This window comes from Protopterus annectens, chromosome 3.part1, assembly GCF_019279795.1.
Source record: "Protopterus annectens isolate FY-2018-M chromosome 3.part1, PAN1.0, whole genome shotgun sequence".
Taxonomy (NCBI): domain Eukaryota; kingdom Metazoa; phylum Chordata; order Ceratodontiformes; family Protopteridae; genus Protopterus; species Protopterus annectens.
Window position 1 is genome coordinate 771,262,231 of NC_056732.1, and position 22,348 is coordinate 771,284,578.

Genomic DNA, 22,348 nt, shown 5'->3' on the forward strand with positions numbered 1-22,348 from the left:
TAAACATGCCACTAAATACTTTCAGTTAACTGAGGAATGCTATTTCCCACTAATTAACTGGATTTTATTCGCTGTCTGCAAAATAATTATTTTCTAAATTACCCTAGCCAATGCCTCTTAAAACTCCAAAAAGTGTTAAAAAAGTAAAACAAAACAAAATTCCATACAGGAGTAAAGATAAAAAAAAATAAAATGCAGACATAAATCAGCAGTACTTAGGCAGAGAAGAGCAAGTCACACAGCACTAAAGCTAAAGATAGCACTAAATGCTAACAGTTAACTAAGGGATGTTATTTCTCAGCTCCTACTAATGAGCTGCATTTTATTCACTGTTTGCAAAAGGATTCTTTTCTAACTTATCCAAAGCCAATACATCTTTAAACTCCAAAAAGAACAAAAAACTAAACCAGAACAAAATGCAATATAAGAGTAAAGACAAATAAATGGAAGTAACGAAACCATTAATGAATAACTCCAATCCAAACTCAAATGCAGACAAAGATGAGAAATACTTAGGCAGAGAACAGCAAGGCACACAGCACTAAAGCTAAACATGCCACTAAATTCTAGCATTTAACTGAGGAATTGATGATTTTCAGAATTATGTAGAGACCAGGTTATTGTTCCCACAATATAATATGAGAAATATTAACAACACTGTCACATGTGAAGAGAGCAGCTTTGAACTTTAATTACTAGCTACAGGTTGCTAACTCTGGGGGAGAAAATGGATAATGCACTGACTATGGCCAAAGTAACCACAGTTTGAATAGCCGGCCAGGTGCACTGTCAATGAAGGATCAGCATGCTCCTCTAGATGAGGCTTGGTGGACTAAGACACACATATTGCTACAGTCTCTTGGAAATGCAATGATACAAACCTGAATCCTGGAGTGGTCTTTCAGCTCAATAAGCATTGGATTGGTAGTGGCATTAATACAGGAACATAGGATGATGTGTTTGAAAGGGAAATACATTATGGGCACCTGCTGTACCATGCTTAGAGCATCCAGCTACACAGGGGAAGGGTTAGGCCATCTACAAAAATTCCCCCTTGGGTTTGGTTTTTGTTTAGCTGTTTTCTGGATGGGAAATTTCAAGTGTAAGTTGGTACTTCCGACTGTAGCCATATACACATATATGAATATATATAGGTCTACTTCAGATAATCCAGTGCTCACTTTCATGAACCACTGTTTGACAGGACAAATAAAGCAGATTTCCAATTAAGCGAACAGGAAAATCAGCAAAGTTTTACATAGGGAATGGAGGCAGTTGGCAGCATCAGGAAATTTGCCCTTTTCCCCACTGTAGTGCAATCTTGGAGTTGGTATATACAGTTGGGGATGTGTGGGGGGAACAGTTTGACATACTGCTGTGAGTGTGAAGGTTGAATGTTGGCCAATTGCTTTTATTCCCTGTGTAAAAATATGCTAATGTGAACATTTTCGTTTTCATCTCGATGAAGAGAGGTTTGCATAAGTGAGCATTTGATTATGTGACATAGATCCATAAATATATATACTCAGGCCAACACTCCACAAAGTGAATGCCACGCTGCTAGAAAAAAATGTGTAAAACGCCAACAAAGTAGATAGCAGCAGCAACAATCATGCGGTTCTTTTCAAATTAAAACAGCTCAGTTCAAGTTAAACAGGATGAAGTAGCTCCCAATAAAATCAGGTTTAATATGTGCACACAATCAGTAAGCGCTTTCACAATACAGCTTCCTCAGACCATTAAATCTGTGCAATTAATTACTCAGCCCTTATATACTTCATCTCAATTAATCATGACATCATAATTACAGTTTAAAGAGACCGAGCTAACAGTTACCAAAAACACAACTTAATATGCATAATACTTGCATATAAACAATAGAAAATGCATTTACACAAAAAAATATAATAAATAAACAGTTGTGCAAGTATAAAAATATTGCAAATGCAGAACATACATAGCAATAAACAAATACTGTCATCAACAAAGTATCACTAACATCAATCAGCTATGTTAATATATTAAATAAACCCAACTAACAACTACCATGCATACAGCTTAATAATCAGGAAGCTTGCATACACGTAATAAATACATTTGTATAAAAATGCTAAATAGTATAGAAGTAAAAATAAACACAAACTAAATACAACAGTAAATAGCTACTAACACCACTATAAATATATGTACTGCTAACATCACATACCTAAATTAAAACTCTTATATGTATGAAATTAAGATTAAAATCTACCTTACATGCATACTTTTAGTTTTACGAAAGGGTCTAATCAAGGCTCTCTCATTCAGTCCCTTCCCTGAATCAGCTCTTAAACGCATGATCCATTTAACTTCTTTCTCTTCAGTGACACTTCTAACATTACCTTCTCTTATATTAGGTTATCCTAAATTTGAGTCTGTTTAACCTCCCATTATTTATGGCTTTTAAATAGATTTCTTACTGTAAGAGGTTGAGAGGTATGGATTGGATGATTCTCATGGTTGGCAAACTTGCTATTTCCCTGGGAATTGCATGATCTCAGAGTTAGTATGTATACTTAGGTAGGAGTGGTGAACTTCCTTATGCAAAAAACAATGTTTTCTCTCATTTTTCCATGCACCAAGATTCATTCTTGGAACATGCTTAGAAGGATGTTGCCATCCATAATGTCAGTCATATGGTGTCAACATTATGTAGATTGATATTAGTGCCATTCAACAAATTAAATAAATTCAGCTACATTGACAATTAGGTTATTGATGTTAAAATGTCAAATCAATAAACACAAAGATATTGTGAGAATGCTAAGGATATTACCCAAGAGTGGGGTAAATCAAATTAAAGTATTTTTGCAGAGGGGAAGGCCTACCTGTACTCTTCACACCCCCTTCTAATTATATATACTAGCTCTGAATCCCATATCTGGAGATTGTCAACCATCTGCCTGCATCATCCAACCTGTGTTGACCAAACAGATATTGATGTAACTGGCCATGTAACCAACTGTCTGCAATCTATAGATAGATAGATATGTATACATGTAAACCTACCTTTGTAAAATGGTACTTTGAACGAATTCTGTTTAATTGACACATTTTAGCAAAGTAAACAGATGGTCAACAGGGGTGCAGATTAACCAGTCCTGGATAGGAGGATTTATGTAGTGTTTATGTATTTTTTCTTTAAATTTTTGCATGCGCCGAGATTAATGTTTGGTGTTGCATTGTAGTGTGTCAACATGCATAATGTCAATCAGTCTATGATGAAATGATGCTCATCGACATTAATGTTATTTGACCAAGTTAATTTAATCCATATATATATATATATATATATATATATATATATATACATTTTTATATTCTCAGGCCGGTTCTAAATATAATTCATCATGTGCATGTCAATAAATTTTGAAATAAATAAAATATTTGTTGATCTATTCATTTGTCTGACAGAGGAAAATTTAGAAAGTGACTAATACATTTCCAATATATAATTTCAATTTAATTAAGAGGAGAAGGAATTAATATGTGGCAAATCTACAATAATGTCAATTCAGATAAAAGAAAAAAATAGATGTGGCAAGTCTAAAATGCATAGGCTTTATTATAATATCAGAGCAACAATGTCTTAATACAGAAAATAAATCTGATCAATTTTGCAGGTACCAAAAACAGAAGGCAGACAGGAATTACAAAGGTTCCTTGGGAAGATGCAGTATCTTGAAAAGATTTAGCTTGTATGTCAAAATAATTTTAAGCAAAACATATCAGAATAGGACTCTGAATAAGAAAACAGCTATAAGATGCTCAGGAAACTATTTACACATGTATCAGTGTTAAATCACCAGAATGTGTGTAAGCTAGCTCTTCAAGTAGACATCAGTGGTATAGGTGCTATGAACTGACAACAGAAAAAAGCCTGCTGTGTATGGATCAATAGCATTTATAAATACATAAAAGTGATATGTTGAGATAGGATAAGACATACAGACAACATCATATGGATTAATGAATTACATGAACTTGTCTATGATAATGAAATATTGGTGAAAATAGACTACAGACCTCTGCAATGTGTATTCAAAGTCTTTGCACAACAAGGCATCTCTGTGATGCTATTACTTAATGTATATAATCTGGAAGTGAAACAAAGACCAGGCAAGGAGCTGCACATATCAGCTATGTTTTACAGACAATCCTTAACAAAAAAGTATGAAGAATTGTGGCAAAAGAAAAAGAACTATTTGTTCATTTGATACCACATCAGTTATCAATGACATAAGAATTAAAAAAATAGTCCGAAGTGTTACTGATGCTGTCTTCTAAATGCAGTTATTAAAAGAAATTACAAAACGGGAGGCTGTTCTCATCATAATACCCCAGTTACTAGTGAAACAAACAAAAAATAATAATTATAGAGACATACCACCAATGACTTAGAAATGCCATTATTGGAAGAAGTCACAGTGAGCAGCTGAGCTGACCAAAATCATTAGCAAATAATGAAAGTCAAGATTATTTTTTCTCTATTAAGCAAAAGTATATTTTGTACAGGTCTTGATGTTCATAAGTGAGAACGCAAAACAAAAACTCCACCAAACAAGCAAACAAACAAAAACAAACAAGGAAAAAAATAAGAATGCGATTATTAAAGTTTGCATTGATCCCATCTTGGATTAGTAAAGTTCAAGAATGATCAAAGGATATAATACAATGTGTAAGAATGTTGACTCAAACAGAATTGTCATAGAGAGTCGTGGTATGTACAGTTTGTACCATGACAGTGATTCTTTGGAAAAGATAATGTGACCCCCCCAGTACCTGTTCATTTGATGAGAAGAGTAGGCACAAGGCCATTGTTGTATTTAGAAACTACAGATATTAGAAGCTTAGATTATTATTCCAACTTCATAGACATAAATGAGCTGACAGACAGAAACAAGTACAAACATTGTTGTGAAAGGAAGATTGAGTGTTTAGACTAGATAGCCCTTCAGATACTCTACATATGGAAGACCACGGGACAAATCACATGGACATATGGACTGCTCTGCAGCTGATCATGATTCTAAGAACTAGAAGCTGCACTTGTTACATTTTTTTAGTGTATACAAAAAAACTCCTATATGATGTATATGTCACAAAATACTCAGAAATGAGTTAAAGCTAACTGAAAATGACCAGTTTTGCATAGTGTATATGTAGAATGTTTTATATATTGCTGTACATCTACATACACACATATCTGTGTGCATGTGTGTGTGCATGTGTATATGGATATAAACGTGTGTGTGTGTGTGTGTGTGTGTGTGTGTGTGTGTGTGTGCGCGTGTGTGCGTGTGTGCGTGTGTGTGTGTGTGCGCTTGTTGATATGGGATCCACTGCCTTAAATGTGATTCATATAGTTCATATGTAAATACTAGGCTAGCTGCCCTTTGCAGGCCATTTTTAGCATAGACAATTTCCATTCAAAGGTGAGAATCAAACACTGTACCTTATGAGTCACTTTAACCATTATGCCAACCCCCACCCCATTATGAGAACTCCCTACCAGGGTGCTCTAGGTTCTAGAACTGCATTTTGGTACATGACCAATGAACACTCACAAGTGCCATTACAAAGTAATGAAGAGACAAAGAAGCAGTGATAATCAAAAGTCACAGTCTCATGTATAAAGCTATGCCTTCCTGCTCCTGCTTAACATGAGGGCTGTGTCTCCAAACCCTTACTTTGGAAATATACTAACTTCATATTTGAGATATCTTAAATACAAGTGAATTGTCTGAGATACAACAATCTCAAGGTTAAACAGCAATGAAGCAATTTGCAAATCTGTATTTGCACATTTGAGTGTTAGTTACAAATAACACACTAGTATACTTGCCATCCACTTTAAATACTTACGTATGACTGGCTACAGAGAATTTGAATGCCATAGAATATATTAGAAACATAGTCTGGATAAACACCTCATAGCAGCAAGAAGCTTACTACCACTATCTTTGTAATACAGTGACAAATGTAACAAACATCCAGATGTTAACTGTAAATGATAATGTGCTAAAAGTACAACCAAGTACAAATATGACTCTGCCATTGTCCATGTTGGAGTGAATAACCTGAGCCATACCTCCCTGGAGTACATGAAAAAAAAAGACATGGAAGAGCTCTCTGATCATGTAGCCCAGGCCAGTATGACCCTGACCCTGAGTAGCATCCTGCCCTCACCAAGAATGATACCACGGTATAGAGAAAAAAATATCAGTTTCAACAAATGGCTAAGCTTCTGGTGTCATTCAAAGGAGATCCAGTGTCTGTCAGCCTGGGATGACATGTTCGACAAGCCACACTGCTTCGCTAGATACGGCTTGCACCTGTCACCCTTAGGCCTTTGAATACTGGCCAAGGCTCTTGCCAACCCCATAGTGCCTTTTTTAAGCAAGGCTCAAAAGACAAACCCACCATTGTAAATAGCACATGTAACAAAAAACTGAGGGTAATGCTACTCAATGCCAGAAGTCTAAACCTCAAAATGCACACACTCGAGGCATTCTTCAGTATGGAGAAAATCGATATATGTGTGGTAACAGAAATCTGGTTTAAGGCTCCAGAGAGCACCCCAGCACTACCAGGCTACAACTCATACCATACATTTTGGCCATAAAACCTGGACCGAAATATAAAAGGCGGGCGAATATCCATATTCATCAAGGATACCCACACCTCCAGGTTAGTGGCACAGCACAATACTTCAGAGATCATCCACATGCAACTAACAATGGGCAAAACTGCTATTCAAATTTTAGCTTGCTACAGATCACCCACCATATCCCAGGACCCCTACTCCGCATTCCTGGAAACACTGGGAAACATAAAGGTCCTACCAAACACCCTGATATTGGGTGATTTAAATTACCCAAACATTAACTGGGAGACCTACTCAACTACAAACTCTCTTGCCCAGCATTTCCTACAATTTATAAACTCAAATACCCTAGATCAACTGGTCAACACCCCCACCAGAGGTGACAACATATTGGACCTGGTCATCACCAACACGGGCGACCGGTGTTCCACACCAGAGGTCAACCCCTCGCTGGTTAGATCTGACCATAAACTAATCAATCTGGATATCCACATTCTGCCACCACCCCCAGTCAAAGAAACCACCGTGAAAAGCTTTTCCAAAGCAAACTTCACGTTACTTAAGACCGAGGTGGGAAGTTTCAAAGCCCCCATGCTAAAGGATAATGCTGTCCAAGCTGCAAAATCCTTTACTAATGCACTCTACAGGCACCTACAACAATGCATGGATCACGCTATCCCAAACAAAACCAAGACTCACTCCTCTAAGAAAAGGAAACCAGTCTGGTGGACCCCTGCCATAAATACGACATCCCTGAACAGTATCAGCAAGAAACTACGTTCCCTCATAAAATCATCCAAGGCCAGCTTCGAAAGAACAATTGCCATGGACTCCAAAGATAACCACAAGGCATTCTTTAGCTAAGTCAAGAATCTAAGTGGCAATTCTCAGATCTGCTCAGAGTTAGTGCAGAATGGCACAAAATACAGTGAACCGACCTATATATCCAACATCCTGGCAGACCGGTTCAGTGCAAACTTCACCCCCCTCTCACCCCCAAAAGGGCCCATAACTATACCAGAAGAATGTAGTGCCCCTGAAATCACAGACACTCAGGTTAAAACAGCCCTCTCCAAAGCCAAAAACACAGCATCAATGGGACTGGATGGTGTTGCAGGCTATATCCTACATGAGCTCAAAGATGAACTAACCCCTCATCTAAACACACTGTTTCAACTCAGCCTCTCCACAGGCTACGTGCCCACAGAGTGGCGCACAGCAACATTTATTCCACTCCACAAAGGTGGAGCCACAATGGACCCTGGGAACTATCGCCCTATAAGCCTGACTAGCTGGTCTGCAAAGCTATAGAGAGCATCATCATGGATCTCATTAACAGAGACATTGGAAACCTTCAAACACTGGACCCCACCCAGTTCGGCTTTGTTAAGGGCAGATCAAACCTCCTAAACCTGGTGGACTTCTTTAAGACAGTTACCAAGGCTATAGACGAGGGAGAGGTGGTCCACACAGCTTACCTAGACCTCACAAAGGCTGTCGGCACCATTCTCCACTCATGTATTATAGACAAGCTCACCAGCCTGAACATTAACCTCTACGTCACGAGGTGGGTCGCCAACTGGCTCATGGACAGAACCCACATGGTAAGAGTTGCGGGATCTAGGTCTGACTCTAAACCAGTTACAAGTGGTGTCCCCCAGGGCACAGTCCTAGGACCCCTCCTTTTTGGCATATACTTCTCAGAGGTACAAGCAAGCACAGGAGGACTATGGCTGACCAAGTTCGCAGACAACTGCAAACTATGGGCTATAATTCACTCTCCAGCTGACACAAACATCCCCCAAAAGTGTCTCACTGAGTCAGATACCTGGTGTTAAAACCATGGCCTCAAGCTAAATGTCAAAAAGTACATAGTCATCCCCTTTAGAAAAAACAAAGTATCCACAAACTTCCACATAGGGGGTAGCCCCCTAAATACGGAAGATGTAATAAGTGATCTGGGGACCCAAGTAGATAGTAACCTCTCCTTTGATAATCACATTGCCAAAGTGGTTAGAACATCCTTCTATGTGGCCCACCTAATCACAAAAGGGTTTGCATCCAGATCGAAAGAGGCCATTGGGCCCCTCTATGCATCACTCATCAGACCCATCATAGAGTACAATGCCCCATTTGGGATTCACCTTACAAGACACCTGCAACAACTGGAAAGACCACAGAAGTACCTCACCAAGAGGATCCCTGGCCTCAAGCAGATACCCTATACAGCTTGAATGAAGAAACTCCAGCTGCACTCAGTTGCATACCGCCTACTCAGGGGTGATCTCTGCCTGACATACGAGGCCATGTCCAACCCAGAACTGATGGACATGCTCCACCTAAAGAAAACCATATGCCCTTGAGCCACGTGTTCCAGGGATCTAAACCTCACCACAACAATAAATCAGAAGTGCTGGAGGGATAGATTCCTGTCCCAGAGACTTTGAATGCTCCGGAACAAGATTCCAATCAACATTAGGCAGAACTCCTCGCTAACCCTCTTCAAGAGAAACCTTGACGAGTGGATGGGAAACAGAAAGTTTACCCCAGGGATCACTTCAATGGCTCTGCTGGACAGAGGTTTAGGGAACTAATCTAAGGGGGTGGCAAAAGCCAACATATTCTGGCTAGGCTTCTAAAAGCCTTCGGGCAGATAGCCTAGTACCTACCTATGAACCTATAAAAAAAAACAGACGTGCTGTTAGGAACACAGTCGATAACAACAAAACACAATACTGGAAAAAAATACACAGATGCTTGATAAATGTGTGACCAAGCTACAGACTACATTTTAAAATTGTTTGTCAGAGCTTGGGATATGTCATGGACCTTGGGGGTAGAGACATACTTCTCACACCAGCCAATGGATTATTTTATTTATGTATGCATATGTCTTTATAAATGAATGTATGTATTTATATTTATATATATATATATATATATATATATATATATATATATATATATATATATGTGTGTGTGTGTGTGTGTGTGTGCGTGTGCGTATATACATATATATATAAAATTTACATATATAGCTATATATATATATATATATATATATATATATATATATATATATATATATATATGGGTCCCCTTCAATAGATCGAACGTTTACAAGTTCAAACAACATATGGCCGAGACCATATATCGGACTGAATGGAGATCTCCGTACAGTGCGGAAAGGGAAGATTTCCCATTTCCGCAATGTAGTGCGTCTCGAAGTTGGTATATTTAAGTAAGGGGGTTCTGGGGGTGCAGGGGGGCTATAGACGTTTAGTTTTGTGTTTTGTTGTGTTATTTGTTTTTACTTCAGTGTTTGAAATTTTATGAGTTGAAACATATGGTTTCGGCCATATGTGGTCCGAACTTATAAAAGTTCGATCTACTGAAATAGATCCATACATATATATATATAATATATATATATAGATATGGGCCTATTTTGTTTGATAAAAAACACATTTCACTGAAACTCATTTTGTCGAAGCCTCTGAAAACTCATTTGACTGAAACTCATTTAATCTAAACAGGTATATGCCCTTTTCGCCACTGTAGTGTGATCCTGTAGTTAGTATATATAGTAAAGAGTGGTGTGTGGGGGAGCACAGCCCCCCACTTTTGCCCCACCTATTTTAAATGTTGTAAACCATAGACATGGATTCTTACAAGTCAAATGAATTACTCTTTCCAAAAAATAATATATACCCAAACTGAGTGGGGTATATATACTTGAATGGCTGAATATATTTCTGTATATCTTTATTTATTTATTTATTGGATTGATTTATTTGTTCTTTTATTGAAAATATCTGCTACTTATCTAAGCCTTTATTAAATATACCATTAAAAAAGTATTGGCACATAGTGAGATCAGTGGAAAATAACATAACATAAAATACAGTAAACCTTCAGTTAACCGCCACCTATGGGGATTCGTAGATGCCGGATAACTGTAGTTTCTGTTTGCTTGAGAGTTACTATTAAAAATAAGCCTGACTAATACTGTACCCTATACTATTTGCTTGGCTTGACTTGCTCTTAGGCTGTGGAGAGAGGAAATTTATTCCTATCTTCCTTTTTAAAACTCTGAAAACATAAGGTATGTTTCTCGGGTCTATATTAAATCAGCGAACACTTAAAAAAGCAAACGCTGATTTATCGACCCCATGTAAGCGAAAGCTTACAATCCTGAACACTTAGAACAGCGACTTTTTTCATAGGGAAAAAAATCGCTGTTCCACAAAAGAAAAAAAAACTTTAAGAATTACATAAAGTGGGCAGCTTTGTCCCCACACCTCCCTTACTTAAACAAACCAACTCCAAGATCGGACTACAGTGATGAAAACGGCAAAGTAATGATGGCAGCCAAGCGATTTATTTCCCAGGGAAAGAAATCGCTTATATGCCGTTTCACTATTTTGCCATTTTGGGCTTTCAAGTTCAATCAAGACACATTCAAAAGAATGGGTCTTCGATCACACAGTAGGAACCCTGTTTCTCTGGGGGGGGGGGGGACAGAAAGTGCAACACATGAAAATTGTACAGTATTTCTTTGATTTTTTTTTCTGGTTGCTTGAGAGATCTCATTGCTTGAGTTCAGGTTAAAAGAGATTTTACTGTATGTCAATGAAACTGCATTATGAATTCTATTGAACACAATGTTTAAAATCATGCAGCACATTGTAATAAAATGCATATGAAATATAAACTTGGGGTGAGGTTGCCACAGATAGGATTGCTTTACATTTTATTTGGTAAAAAAGACAAAATATACCATTTATTAGTGACATGGAGCACATTATAATGCAGACAAAGCATAATTAGCTTGTTTGTAAGATGTGCCCGCTCTTAAGTGAGTGGCAGCATCACTCTGAGCTGCATGTTAAGTCATTGTGCACAATATATACTGGAGAAATCATTAGCAAAATGTCTTGCCAGCATACTTTTGATAGTCTGTTTTAAGTTTTTATGAGTAAACAAATGCATATTTCTGAATGTTATTGAGGGCTTTGATGATCTATTGTGGTATGTCAAATAAAAACTAGAACTGTAGATTAGTAAATGCTAAGAAAAGGGTCTACTTGAAGTGCTCACATGCTAGTAGCTTGCAGCACACTTGCTCTCTGCCACTTACTTTACATGGCAAGTATTCCAATTCCCACTAGCCCACACTGTTTAATTACCTAGCCTTCCCACCATCCAACCCAGCCAGAGTGTGTAGCCATACAAGAGCCTTAACTTTAGCTCTAAAACTCCCACCCTATCCGTAACTCTAGCCATAACACTTCCTCCTTAACGCGGAAGTCTCCTATCACTACCTAAAGCTAAGTTTCCACTATCACTGCCTAATCTTAATCTCCCCCCATTCCTTAAACCTAAAACTCTCCTCCCACTCCCAAAGCATAAATTCACTGATCACTCCCTAACCCTAATCTTTCTTCCCACTTTCTAACCCTAAAACTCCCCCTTACCCAAATTAAATTGCATTCTTAATCATTGTGTGAACCCTTAGATTGCACTCTCACTTGCCACGCCCGGGTGCTATACTAAACTACCCTTATCTGAAATGGGCAATGCATTTTGACTCACTCCATACTGATGCTGTACCTCGCCTAAGCATGTAGCTGAGTTCACGCATGTGTAGCCATCCATGTCATCTACAAGTTGCCCAAGTCACAGGCTGTGAAAAAGTTAACTATGTGCACCTGAACTTTTACCCAAACCCTTTAATACAGAGTAAGCTAAGGACTATTTTTAAAGTAAAAAGTCCAGTTATCTAAATAATCTATGTAGCATATCCAGCATAATAAAACAGCAACAAGTATCTACTCCGTCCGTATATTCTTAACCGTGAATCTGCATTCTCTAAATACCTACACTGTTTTGTACACAAATAAATCCAGTATTACAGACACAGAAATACAATTAAACACCTTTTCTATTCTCTGGGTCATTGTATCTCCATATATAATATTATCCCTAACTTGAAATTTTCTTCTCTGCTGTTATTAAGCAAAAACAGATAGTACAATTTAGATTAGTAACAAATGCATATGACTAGCAAGGCATACCATAAAATGTCTTAAACACATGCACTGGTGATTAACAAATTACTGCACACATATTGCATGACATGATTAAAGCCACATTTACACTTCTAATAATAAAAACATTCCAGTGTATTCCATATCAAATATTCTTTATACTTAAGCTTCACAAATCTAGCAATTTGCATTGTAATATAATCTTCTTGGAAACAATATACTTGATATTATGCAAAGCTGCATTCTCTCCATATTACATTACAGCAGTATTTTGACTACTGTCTGAGCACTGCTGTACAACCAGGATCAAATGACATTGTTTTGCAGAAAATATATGCTTTAATTATAACATTTACAACATAACTTAAAAGCTCAGAATTCATTTACCTTGATATTGAGCACTGAACCCCCGATATCTGTGGTTGTTGTCAGTTACAAAATGAAGTCTTAGCCAGTTCTTGTTGCTAATAATTGGAGCAGGCACATTCACCCCAGACAACCTATATAAAGAGAAAAAGGGACATTGTAAGGCAGAAAGCAATACTTAGTGTAACCGAGATACTTGACATGTGTTAGCACAAATGACAAAGAGTTCTAAAAATGCTAAAATACAATCTTTTAAAATATGAGTGAGTCAAAAGCAATTGATTAAAATTTCACAACCATACAAAAGTCGATACAAAATATATAATTTCCAGTATGATATTCTCAGTGCAGAAGTAAAATGTAAGATGGAGCTTACTTGCATGTCATTTTTTAGAATAAAGGGAACAATACTATAACATTTTTATTTTTTCCCTTCCTGATCTTCCTAATGTGCCTTACATTTATTTTTCCATCCTTCCCTTTCTACTTGTGAGCTTAGCTGTTTGACGAAATAGTCACCTTGCTAAGGCATGACGTAACTGAATTCCATGAATATCGTATCGTAAGCTTTTGAGACTTGAAGCATGAGAAGGAATTAGGGGTTATTCAGTGCCAGTGATGAGATATCAGGTGGGTGCTGCAAAGCTCTGAGAAGGAGTCTGAAGTTAGTTATTTTGGTACTAACTTCACATATTGGTTTGCAATTACACATATGGCACAGCTATGGAACCACAAATTAAGCCATTTATGGGATGTTGATGTCTTGCTCTTTGAATCTGAACGTTTTCTTGACAATGGAGGTTCTGCAATGCAAATTAATGATGAAGACCGGACTCTGCAATCAATGTATGATATCTGAGGTTGAAAAACAATAGAGTAAAGTGATTGATTATTTAGCTGTCTTTGTTGCATACTTGAAAGAGCTGAAATGGTGTATTCTTGGACAAAAAAAAGTGGCAATGTGTAGTCAATTTGTTATTACTCATCATATGATGCAGATGTTAGCTGCTCAAGAAAACACTGAAAACGTATAACTGTGTGAATATCTCTCAATAACAGCAAGTGTTAATAAGAGGAATCAGTTGTACAGGGTAATTCCTTATCCAAGGCAAACAGCTTTATTGCATGGAGGTATTCACTCAAGTTTGACTAACTACAGGATCACTTGAGCAGTCAGGAGGGGGTAGAGGTGAAAGGAGTGGTTTTATTTACACGCACTGTTAGGAAGAAAGTTGGTTCTGTCTATGATATGACACATTCTAACTGGCAAGATTAGTGAGGTAATCACATGGCAGATTGCCATTAGTGTGCCAACACTGAAGGGGAGCCTATAGCTAACTTATGCTATGTGTTATCATCTACCCAATCAGGGCATTTAAAACCAATTCCTTGACTGTACAGGATGAAAAGCTCTTTGTTATTGTACCTTGGTTATGGGACCTTGTTGTTCTCAGTTATCCATCCATAAATCTCATAAGGGCTTTCACCCATTATCTGTGATTTAGGCCTCTATGAGAAGAGGTAAGGACATCTTTACTTAACATTCTTAAAGCAGTATTGAATATTGCTTTCTGAAAATATATAAATAAAAAAATATCTGGAAAATAAGAGAGCTATAGAGATCTGTGAAGATATTATATTGGACCAATAGCCTTTAGCTTCCAAGGTTCCTGTGTAACAGAATGAATAAAACAGGTGGGCAGAGGGTGGGAAACTGTACTACAGCAGTGAGCCTTCTGCTTAAACTTCTCCTGGTGTAATAAGTTGTTTATATAACTGTAGCATATTCATTATACAGATCACTGCTATAGAGTAATTACTAATAATTATTAGTATAATAAAAAATTACTAAGGTTCTCTAATTAGGAGCTGGTCATGTAATACTCTTTAAAATTGTATTGGCTAAGCCTGCCTTGCTTTTAAATGGCTATCCAATTTGTAGTGCTTGAAGAATGCATAGACAGAGGTTTCTGTCTCAAATATGTCTTGAGCAGAAACATACTTGAAAACATTTGTTGTAGTGACCACTACCCTGGTGGCATGCACTGGGACTGCAGCCCAAGGGTGTTTCATTTTTGCCACTCATTTGGAAAAGGTTTGATGGGAGACTGGCTTAGCTGCTCTATGGTCTTTTATGAGACAGAAATTACGTTTTTGTTTTATGTCTTGCGTCTTTTGCCCAGGCAAAGTAGATCTTGTGGACATCAAACAACTGCAATATCCATTTCACTCTACAGGATGAGTTTGGAAAAAGGATTAGAAACTGGACTATTTGATTAATACTAATTCAGAAATACTTTTGACATGAAAAAGAGGTTAGTCCAAATAGTTATCCTGTCTTTCAAAAAGACCATGTAAGCCTCCAAGTGAATAAGGGATTTCATCTCGGTCCCCTTCTGTCTATAGTAACAGCTGTTATGAACAAGGATTTTCCAGGGAGGCAGCTATTGCAGAGCTCAAAAGATAGCAAAACACCAGAGATAGGACAATCTGCAGCATCTTTGGACTGGTCCACTCCCTAAATTCAGAATCACATTTCTACTGTGGAACAAATGGACAGGAAGGTTCTCACCCCAGTGGAAGAGTGAGTGGGTTAACTGGGTGCAGGAAATGAAGACATTTGTCAGATCTTGCAAACAAAATAAAAATATATATATATTAATTATATCAGTATGATGGTCTGACTCTGCAATAGAAGTAATAATTTCTGTGGAAGAATGGGGGCATATGTTAGTGTTTTATGATCCCTAAAACATTATTGCTAATTAGTTGGTTCATTCCAGTTTCTAGTTATTTTTATTAATGAAACTGATTAATGTCTCTGCATATTATTAGAAAAAAAGTTGCCCTACTCAGGGTTTGAATAGTTAATCCCTAGTAATAAAATTATTTTTTATTTATGCTTTGTAAACTGCAGATCTGCAATCTCACCACAACAATCTCCATCTACTGCTAAAAAAGATCTATTTAATATCATAGGTTCATAGGCTGGAACTAGGCTATGGGCCCTAGGGCCTATACAAGCCTAGCTATCATCATGAAGCTAGAGAATTTATAAAACACACAGCTTTTTAATAAGGTATTTCTCTGTAGCAAAACAGCAATCTACAACAAATATAATGATGCATGTTTTCATATACTTACACCTTGGCATCTTAGTAAGAAATTAAAATTGTTTGAATTGCACATCAGATGGACATATGTAGCAATAACACATGCTTAGTATATCATCTACAAACTTCAATTAATTAATCCATCAGACAAAAATGTTACAGCTTCAATTCCTAACCTGTTTGAGCATTGTCATTTTATAATTGAAACACGACACTAATTAGTAAAAGGCATTTAGTCGCTTATAACTTTTATATAAAATAAATAAGTAAACATGACTTGTCTCTCCGTGATTAATCTTGAAGAAAGATGCTTACACCTAGATTTATATGAGTTGTAAAAAAAATTCCATTCGGTGACTGATACAATTTTCTGCTTATTTAAACAGCTTGTCTGCATAACATATTTTCAAACAAATACTATTGTTTCCTTACTGACTTGTAAAAGTGAGTGCTTGGGAAAGCTCCCTGTGAAAGGATACATTCTAAGCTAAACACTATCTCCAAACAGCAGCCTCTTTACATGTAGAGGATACCCTCTAAATCCCAATTGATAGCTGTCAACAGACGTTTCAAGTGGCTAAAAGCAAATCTTAAGATATGGTCTTTTAGCTCTTAACTCATGTTGCTATAATGAAGATATAGCTACTTGGGGGAAAAAAGAAGACAGAAAATAGTGAATAAATTAAATTGTCTTTTGCCTTTGCTGTTTTTTATAACATCCACTGTATCCATATATCTCCAAGTTAATAATGTGCTTCTTGGTTATTACAGACTGAAATTGCTTTTGGGTAAGTGATATTCCACATTTCTTTAGAAGGTATCACACACCACTGCTTAACATAAACCTGAGCAACTTTGGATTTATTCTGAGGTTACTCTCTTAACTTTCCATCAGTGAGTCCACTGTAGGTACCTATTTATATGTCTACAATTTATTTCCAAAAAAAAAAGCTTGTTGTTTAGCTATATTTAGTTTTGCATCTTAAGGCATGCTTGTTTAATTAATTTCTTATAATTTGCCATAATAGGTTGCCCAGCTCATCTGGCTTAACTTTAGCGAACGTGCAATGAAACAAGTTCTATAAAAATATAAGCATAATGCTATATGTTTATAGGACAAAAATCAGGTACAATATATTTAGGTCAGATTACACTTATAAAAAGCAAGTTCATAAGATGTGAGAAGATTTGTTGAGCAGTGCTAGCTTCATTAACTGGCAACACAAAAGGAAAAACATTCTAGAAGTTATATAGTCTTAACATAATTAGAGATTGTTCTCAAAATGTATTGAGCTTGCAGAGCTTCATCTTTCTTAGACTTCTGTATTATTTACAAAAGTCTTTGACTTAATATTTTCAAGTAACTAAGCTTATTTGAAAAGGTTTGGTAGAAACAGTTTTATATCAAATTCTTAAATAAGTACTGCTCAATAATTAAGGATGAGAGCTGTTATAGCTCCAAGTGCCAACACATGGCATCCATTTTCCTTCAGCTTTCTTCCGATCCTGTGTTTTTTTAAACTGATTAATTGCTTGGTTTTGATTGCTATAATTCATTTACTTAATTTTCTGACTTAAAATTACCAAAAGCATTCTGCAACAAATTAATTAATACTTAGTCTGTTTACTGCAGCTGTTTTTTTCTTCAGAACCCATTCATTACATCAGATCTAGTGCGATCGTCTGCTACAGAGGAGCCTGCAGAGTGTTTACACTAATATCACTGCAGCACTCTTAGCTTCTTCCTTTAATTGTATTCCTTCCTCTGATTGATCTAAGTTTGTTTGCTGAAGATGCTTCATGAATTTATCTAAAGTGCAATTCATCTCATTGCATTCAGAATTAGGAAGCATTCATCATTTGGAATAAGACCAGCACTTTATTTGAAAGAACTTAATGGATATGTTCACAGGAGCGTCTTTCCTATTAACCCATCCTTATATCAGATAACCATCTGTGAATACAAGCAATGCACAGGCATATGGAAAAACGTCTTGTACTTGAGTGCATTGATAATGTAGAGAGCCAGTCATCTTAGTTCTCTTGATGACCAGGTTTGCTGATTTACTACTGTCTATTAAATCCTCCCTGAAGAGAGCTTCTGCTGTGCCATTGGTTATAACCTATTCATTTTCCTGTAACAATAGTTTGCTTATCCATATCAGTCTATGAGCAGCCCTGGCCCCCAACCTTTTGATGTTAACCAGAACTAAAAGAACACAGGGTATTTTATGTCTCCAAATCTCAAAGGCTTCCTAAGCAATCAAACTACAACACCTACCCTCAGCAAACACTAAAGCACACACCAAAAGCAGCACCTAACACTACACATAAGCATACATCCAACAATCACCCAAGAATAAAGCCCATAAGGTAAGCAAACACTTTACCTAGTACTCATGTCTTAAGGGATTCTATCGTACAACATGCAGATACCACTCTCACCAGGCTGGACAAGGAGAAGATAATGGTTAATTGTCTATCTGTAGCTAAGATCTGCAATATCATGCCCAGACTTAAGTCACTGCACTACAGGTAACACTATGATTCTATCACTGGACTACATGAAAAGGCTTGATTGATTCAAAATGCATTTGGAGAAGGCCAGGGAAGGGCTCTGCTTTACGTAAATAGGAAGCCTGTTGCAAACAAGGGCCAATCTCTGAGACACATATTTGTCTCTCCAGCATCTTTTGTTTGAGTTGCTAAGCTTAGATTCTGAGATTGGGTGACCCTAGTGCTCTTTGACTTGTGGATGTGTAACGACTCCATTGGGACTGGATTCGTGAGTGCTTTGTAGGTCAGGTATTGGTCAGCCTTTAATAGTCGGTAGGAGAGGAAAGCAATAGGGCTTTTACCCTATCTGCATAGGACATGTTATTTACACCATGTATTTAACTTTGTAACGAACCTCCGAGGTCACTCCAGCTGCTGGAAGTGCCTAGTGATGTGTATGCCAAATGATGCACTGTGCTTGATTATTGGACTAATGAGGGCTGTGTACAGTAGGACTGTAATTTCCTTGGATCTGGCTGCCTTACATTTACTTATAAGTTGTGCCACATAAACACCCTCTCTCATCACTGTGGACACATGCCAGTCAAAGTTCAGACTACTATCTACCTGTGCACCCAGATCTCTCACCGCTGAGTGTACTCTTATGGATGTGCTATTGATGTTATAATTTTCATTCTATTTGACTTCCCAAAGTGTATGATAATGCATTTTTTCACATTTAGTTGTAGGCCATAGTTCTGGCACCAGTCATTTATCTGATCAATTTCTGCATCATTGGGGGATTCAAAGACTGACCCCAGTTTGCAGCCATTGGCAAACTTTGTCATCCAGAGACCTTCCACATTAGCCTGGAAGTCAAAGAAGTTTATTCCATACAGCAGTGGTCTCAGTATTGAGATCTGTGGTACACCACTAGTAACTGGCAACTTGCGGGATCTAGATTCACCCACTTTACCTACATGTATCTTATCCGTGAGTCAGTTGGCTATCCATCTGATGATGTAAGGATTTATGCCCAGTTTTGTTAGTTTATTTATAATTCTTGTGTCAAATGCCTTGGGTAGGTCAAAGTAGGTGATATGTACTCTTTTATTCTCATATGTGGCTTTACTTCTCATAGAAATCCACCAGATTCAGTAGGCATGACTTGCCCTTGACAAAGCTGAATTGGGTTGGGTCCAGTGTTTGGAGGCTTCCTATGCCATTATTTCAGTTCCATCATGATTATTCTTTATTTGACCTTACATGTAACCAAGTCTGTAATTTCCCAGATCAGCAGATGGTCCCCTTTATGCAGAGTGATGACTGTTACTGTCCTACACTCTATTGGGACAAAGCAAGTGCAGAGGCTGTGTTTAAATACAGATCCTAATAGGCCTGATAAGTCCTGGTTTAAGCTGTTTAACAGGCAACCAGATATATCATCAGGCCCTATTAAAGCCATATTTTAGTTTTAAAGAGTGCGGTGGCAACCTGTTTTTTGGTGATAATTGGCCGTGCAGTGGTGGAGGGTATTTTTTGTGGAAAACTGACAGTGATGAGGAGGTGAAATTTGATCTGAATTTACTGGCCCGCAGATTTGCTATATCTTCTGGCTGAGTATAGGTGATGCCATCTACAACTAATTCTGCACATTGTTGGGTGTTGCCTTTATGATTGTGGACATAACTGAAAAATGCCTTATGGCTATCCTTAGCTTTGCAAGCTATTTTTACCTTAAAGTCTGCTTTCAACAACTTGACTAGTTCCCTGCATCAATAGCTTAGACTAGTGAGGAACTTGTTTGCTTTGTTATGCACATTCCTCTTACTTCTTAACAAGATTTTCTTTCTTTTGTTGTACAACCTATTAATACAAGGGGACCACTGGGTTGCTTGTTTTTGCAGTTTGACCTGGGTTTATTTTGGTCTGGTAGGTTGTTTTTGTGGTCATAAAGGGCTTTAATGAATACCTCCGCATAGGTTTCTGTCTTGTCTGGATTTGAAGGAGCTTGGAAACTAGCTGTGCTGTCCTCTAATAGGTGAGGAATTTACTGTAAAGAAGTTCATAAAGTTTTGGGGGTTAGATAAGGAGACTAGTTTTACCTTTATTTAAAGGGAGACTGCTTTGTGATTGAGTCTTACCAGTAAGAACATTACACTGAGGGCCATGCAGTATTCTCCCCTATTTGTGAGTACTATATCTATAATATTTGTTCCCCTAGTAGGAGTGCAGGCTACACTTCTATAGGGCATTTCAATTTACAAATTCAAGACATTTTGCAGCCTGCATGTTAGTGGTCATGTACGTCTCACAATTAATAGTGGGGTAATTAAAATCCTCCATGAGTAAGGCATTGAACTGGTTGTTGAGTGTTTCTAGTCACTTGTATTGATTTCATGCCTCATGATGGTGGAACTATAGCTAGCAAGATATGACAATGTATTTTCCCCATGGTTGTTGGGCATGGAGCAGCACAAGCATGTCATATTGTTTGGCCAGCCTTCAGCTGTGCTTATCCTTCATAAAGATAGATACACCTCAGCCTTTTGTTCTTTCATGTTCAGTCAACGGTTGAAACATATGAAAGGCATTATAGCCATGCAGTGCCATTGTGCTTTCCATGGATTTGAACCATGTATCAGTAACTGCACAGTCATCAGCATTCTCCAGTTGAGGAGAGCTTCAAGGAAGTGCATTTTCTTTTTGAGACTCCTCGCATTGAGCAGTAACACTTTTACCTTGTTCTGAGTAGCCTTTATTATGTTGGAAGGTTTGTCTGTTTGGTAATGCCTAAGAAACACACTGTATGGGTGGACAATGTTTTGGTCAACAGCCAAAAGCCTACATGTGGCAAGTGAAGACCATCCATGGCAAAGCAGCATGGCCTGCCAACCATGTCCTCCCAGGCTGAAAAGTATTGGAGCCCTTTGGGATGACACCAGTAGCTAAGCCAATTGTTAAAACTGATCCTTTTCTCCTGGTACTGTGGCATCATATTTGGAGATGGTAGAATATTGCTCAGTGCTAGGCTCACACTATCTGTGGCACATAATCTCAGAGCTCAATCATGTCTCTCTTCATGTAGTCCAAGGAGATATGTCTCAGGTCATTCATCCCCATGTGACTATGACCAAGTCATACTGGTGCTAAGGGGTAAGTGACCTGAGTGCATGGGTGATCTGGTTGGTCATAGTCCCTAACAGGCAGCTAAATGTAACCTTATTCTTATCCAGCCTGGTAAGGGGGACATCAGTGTATCTCACAATGGAATTTCCTAGAACCAGAGGATTGCGCTGTGGAGTGGTTCACCTTATGGGCTTGATAATTTAGAAACGGTGAGATCTGGCTTTATGTGTTGTGATGAGAAATGTTTGTGTGCATGCTGTATTTCTGAGGACTTTGCCTGAGAGGCCTTTCAGGTTTGGGTAAGTTACATGTAAGCACCTTTGCATATGTGGGTCTATGTGTGTAGTACTTTGCGTGTGTGGTGAGTTATGTGTGTGTGAGTTGCTGACAAACTGTTTGTTGCTTTTATGTCTGTATGTGATAGTCTAGCCTCCAGTGTCAAGGAAGGAGGATATTTGTAACTGGAGGATGGAAAGATGCTTACTTGGTTTAATCTGCAGCTGACCTAACTATCTCTACTGAACAGCACCAAATCAGATGGCCTCTGA

General features: G+C 37.7%; 1 protein-coding gene across 1 annotated transcript in view; it reads right to left on the minus strand.

The window, feature by feature from the left end:
• LOC122797720 (CUB and sushi domain-containing protein 3) overlaps positions 1 to 22,348 on the minus strand; it is a 5,249,173-nt gene that overhangs the window by 4,154,571 nt on the left and 1,072,254 nt on the right. Inside the window, exon 6 of the mRNA XM_044066251.1 lies at positions 13,084 to 13,196. Within this exon, the coding sequence (XP_043922186.1) occupies positions 13,084 to 13,196 (113 nt within the window). The remainder of the gene's footprint in view (positions 1 to 13,083; positions 13,197 to 22,348) is intronic.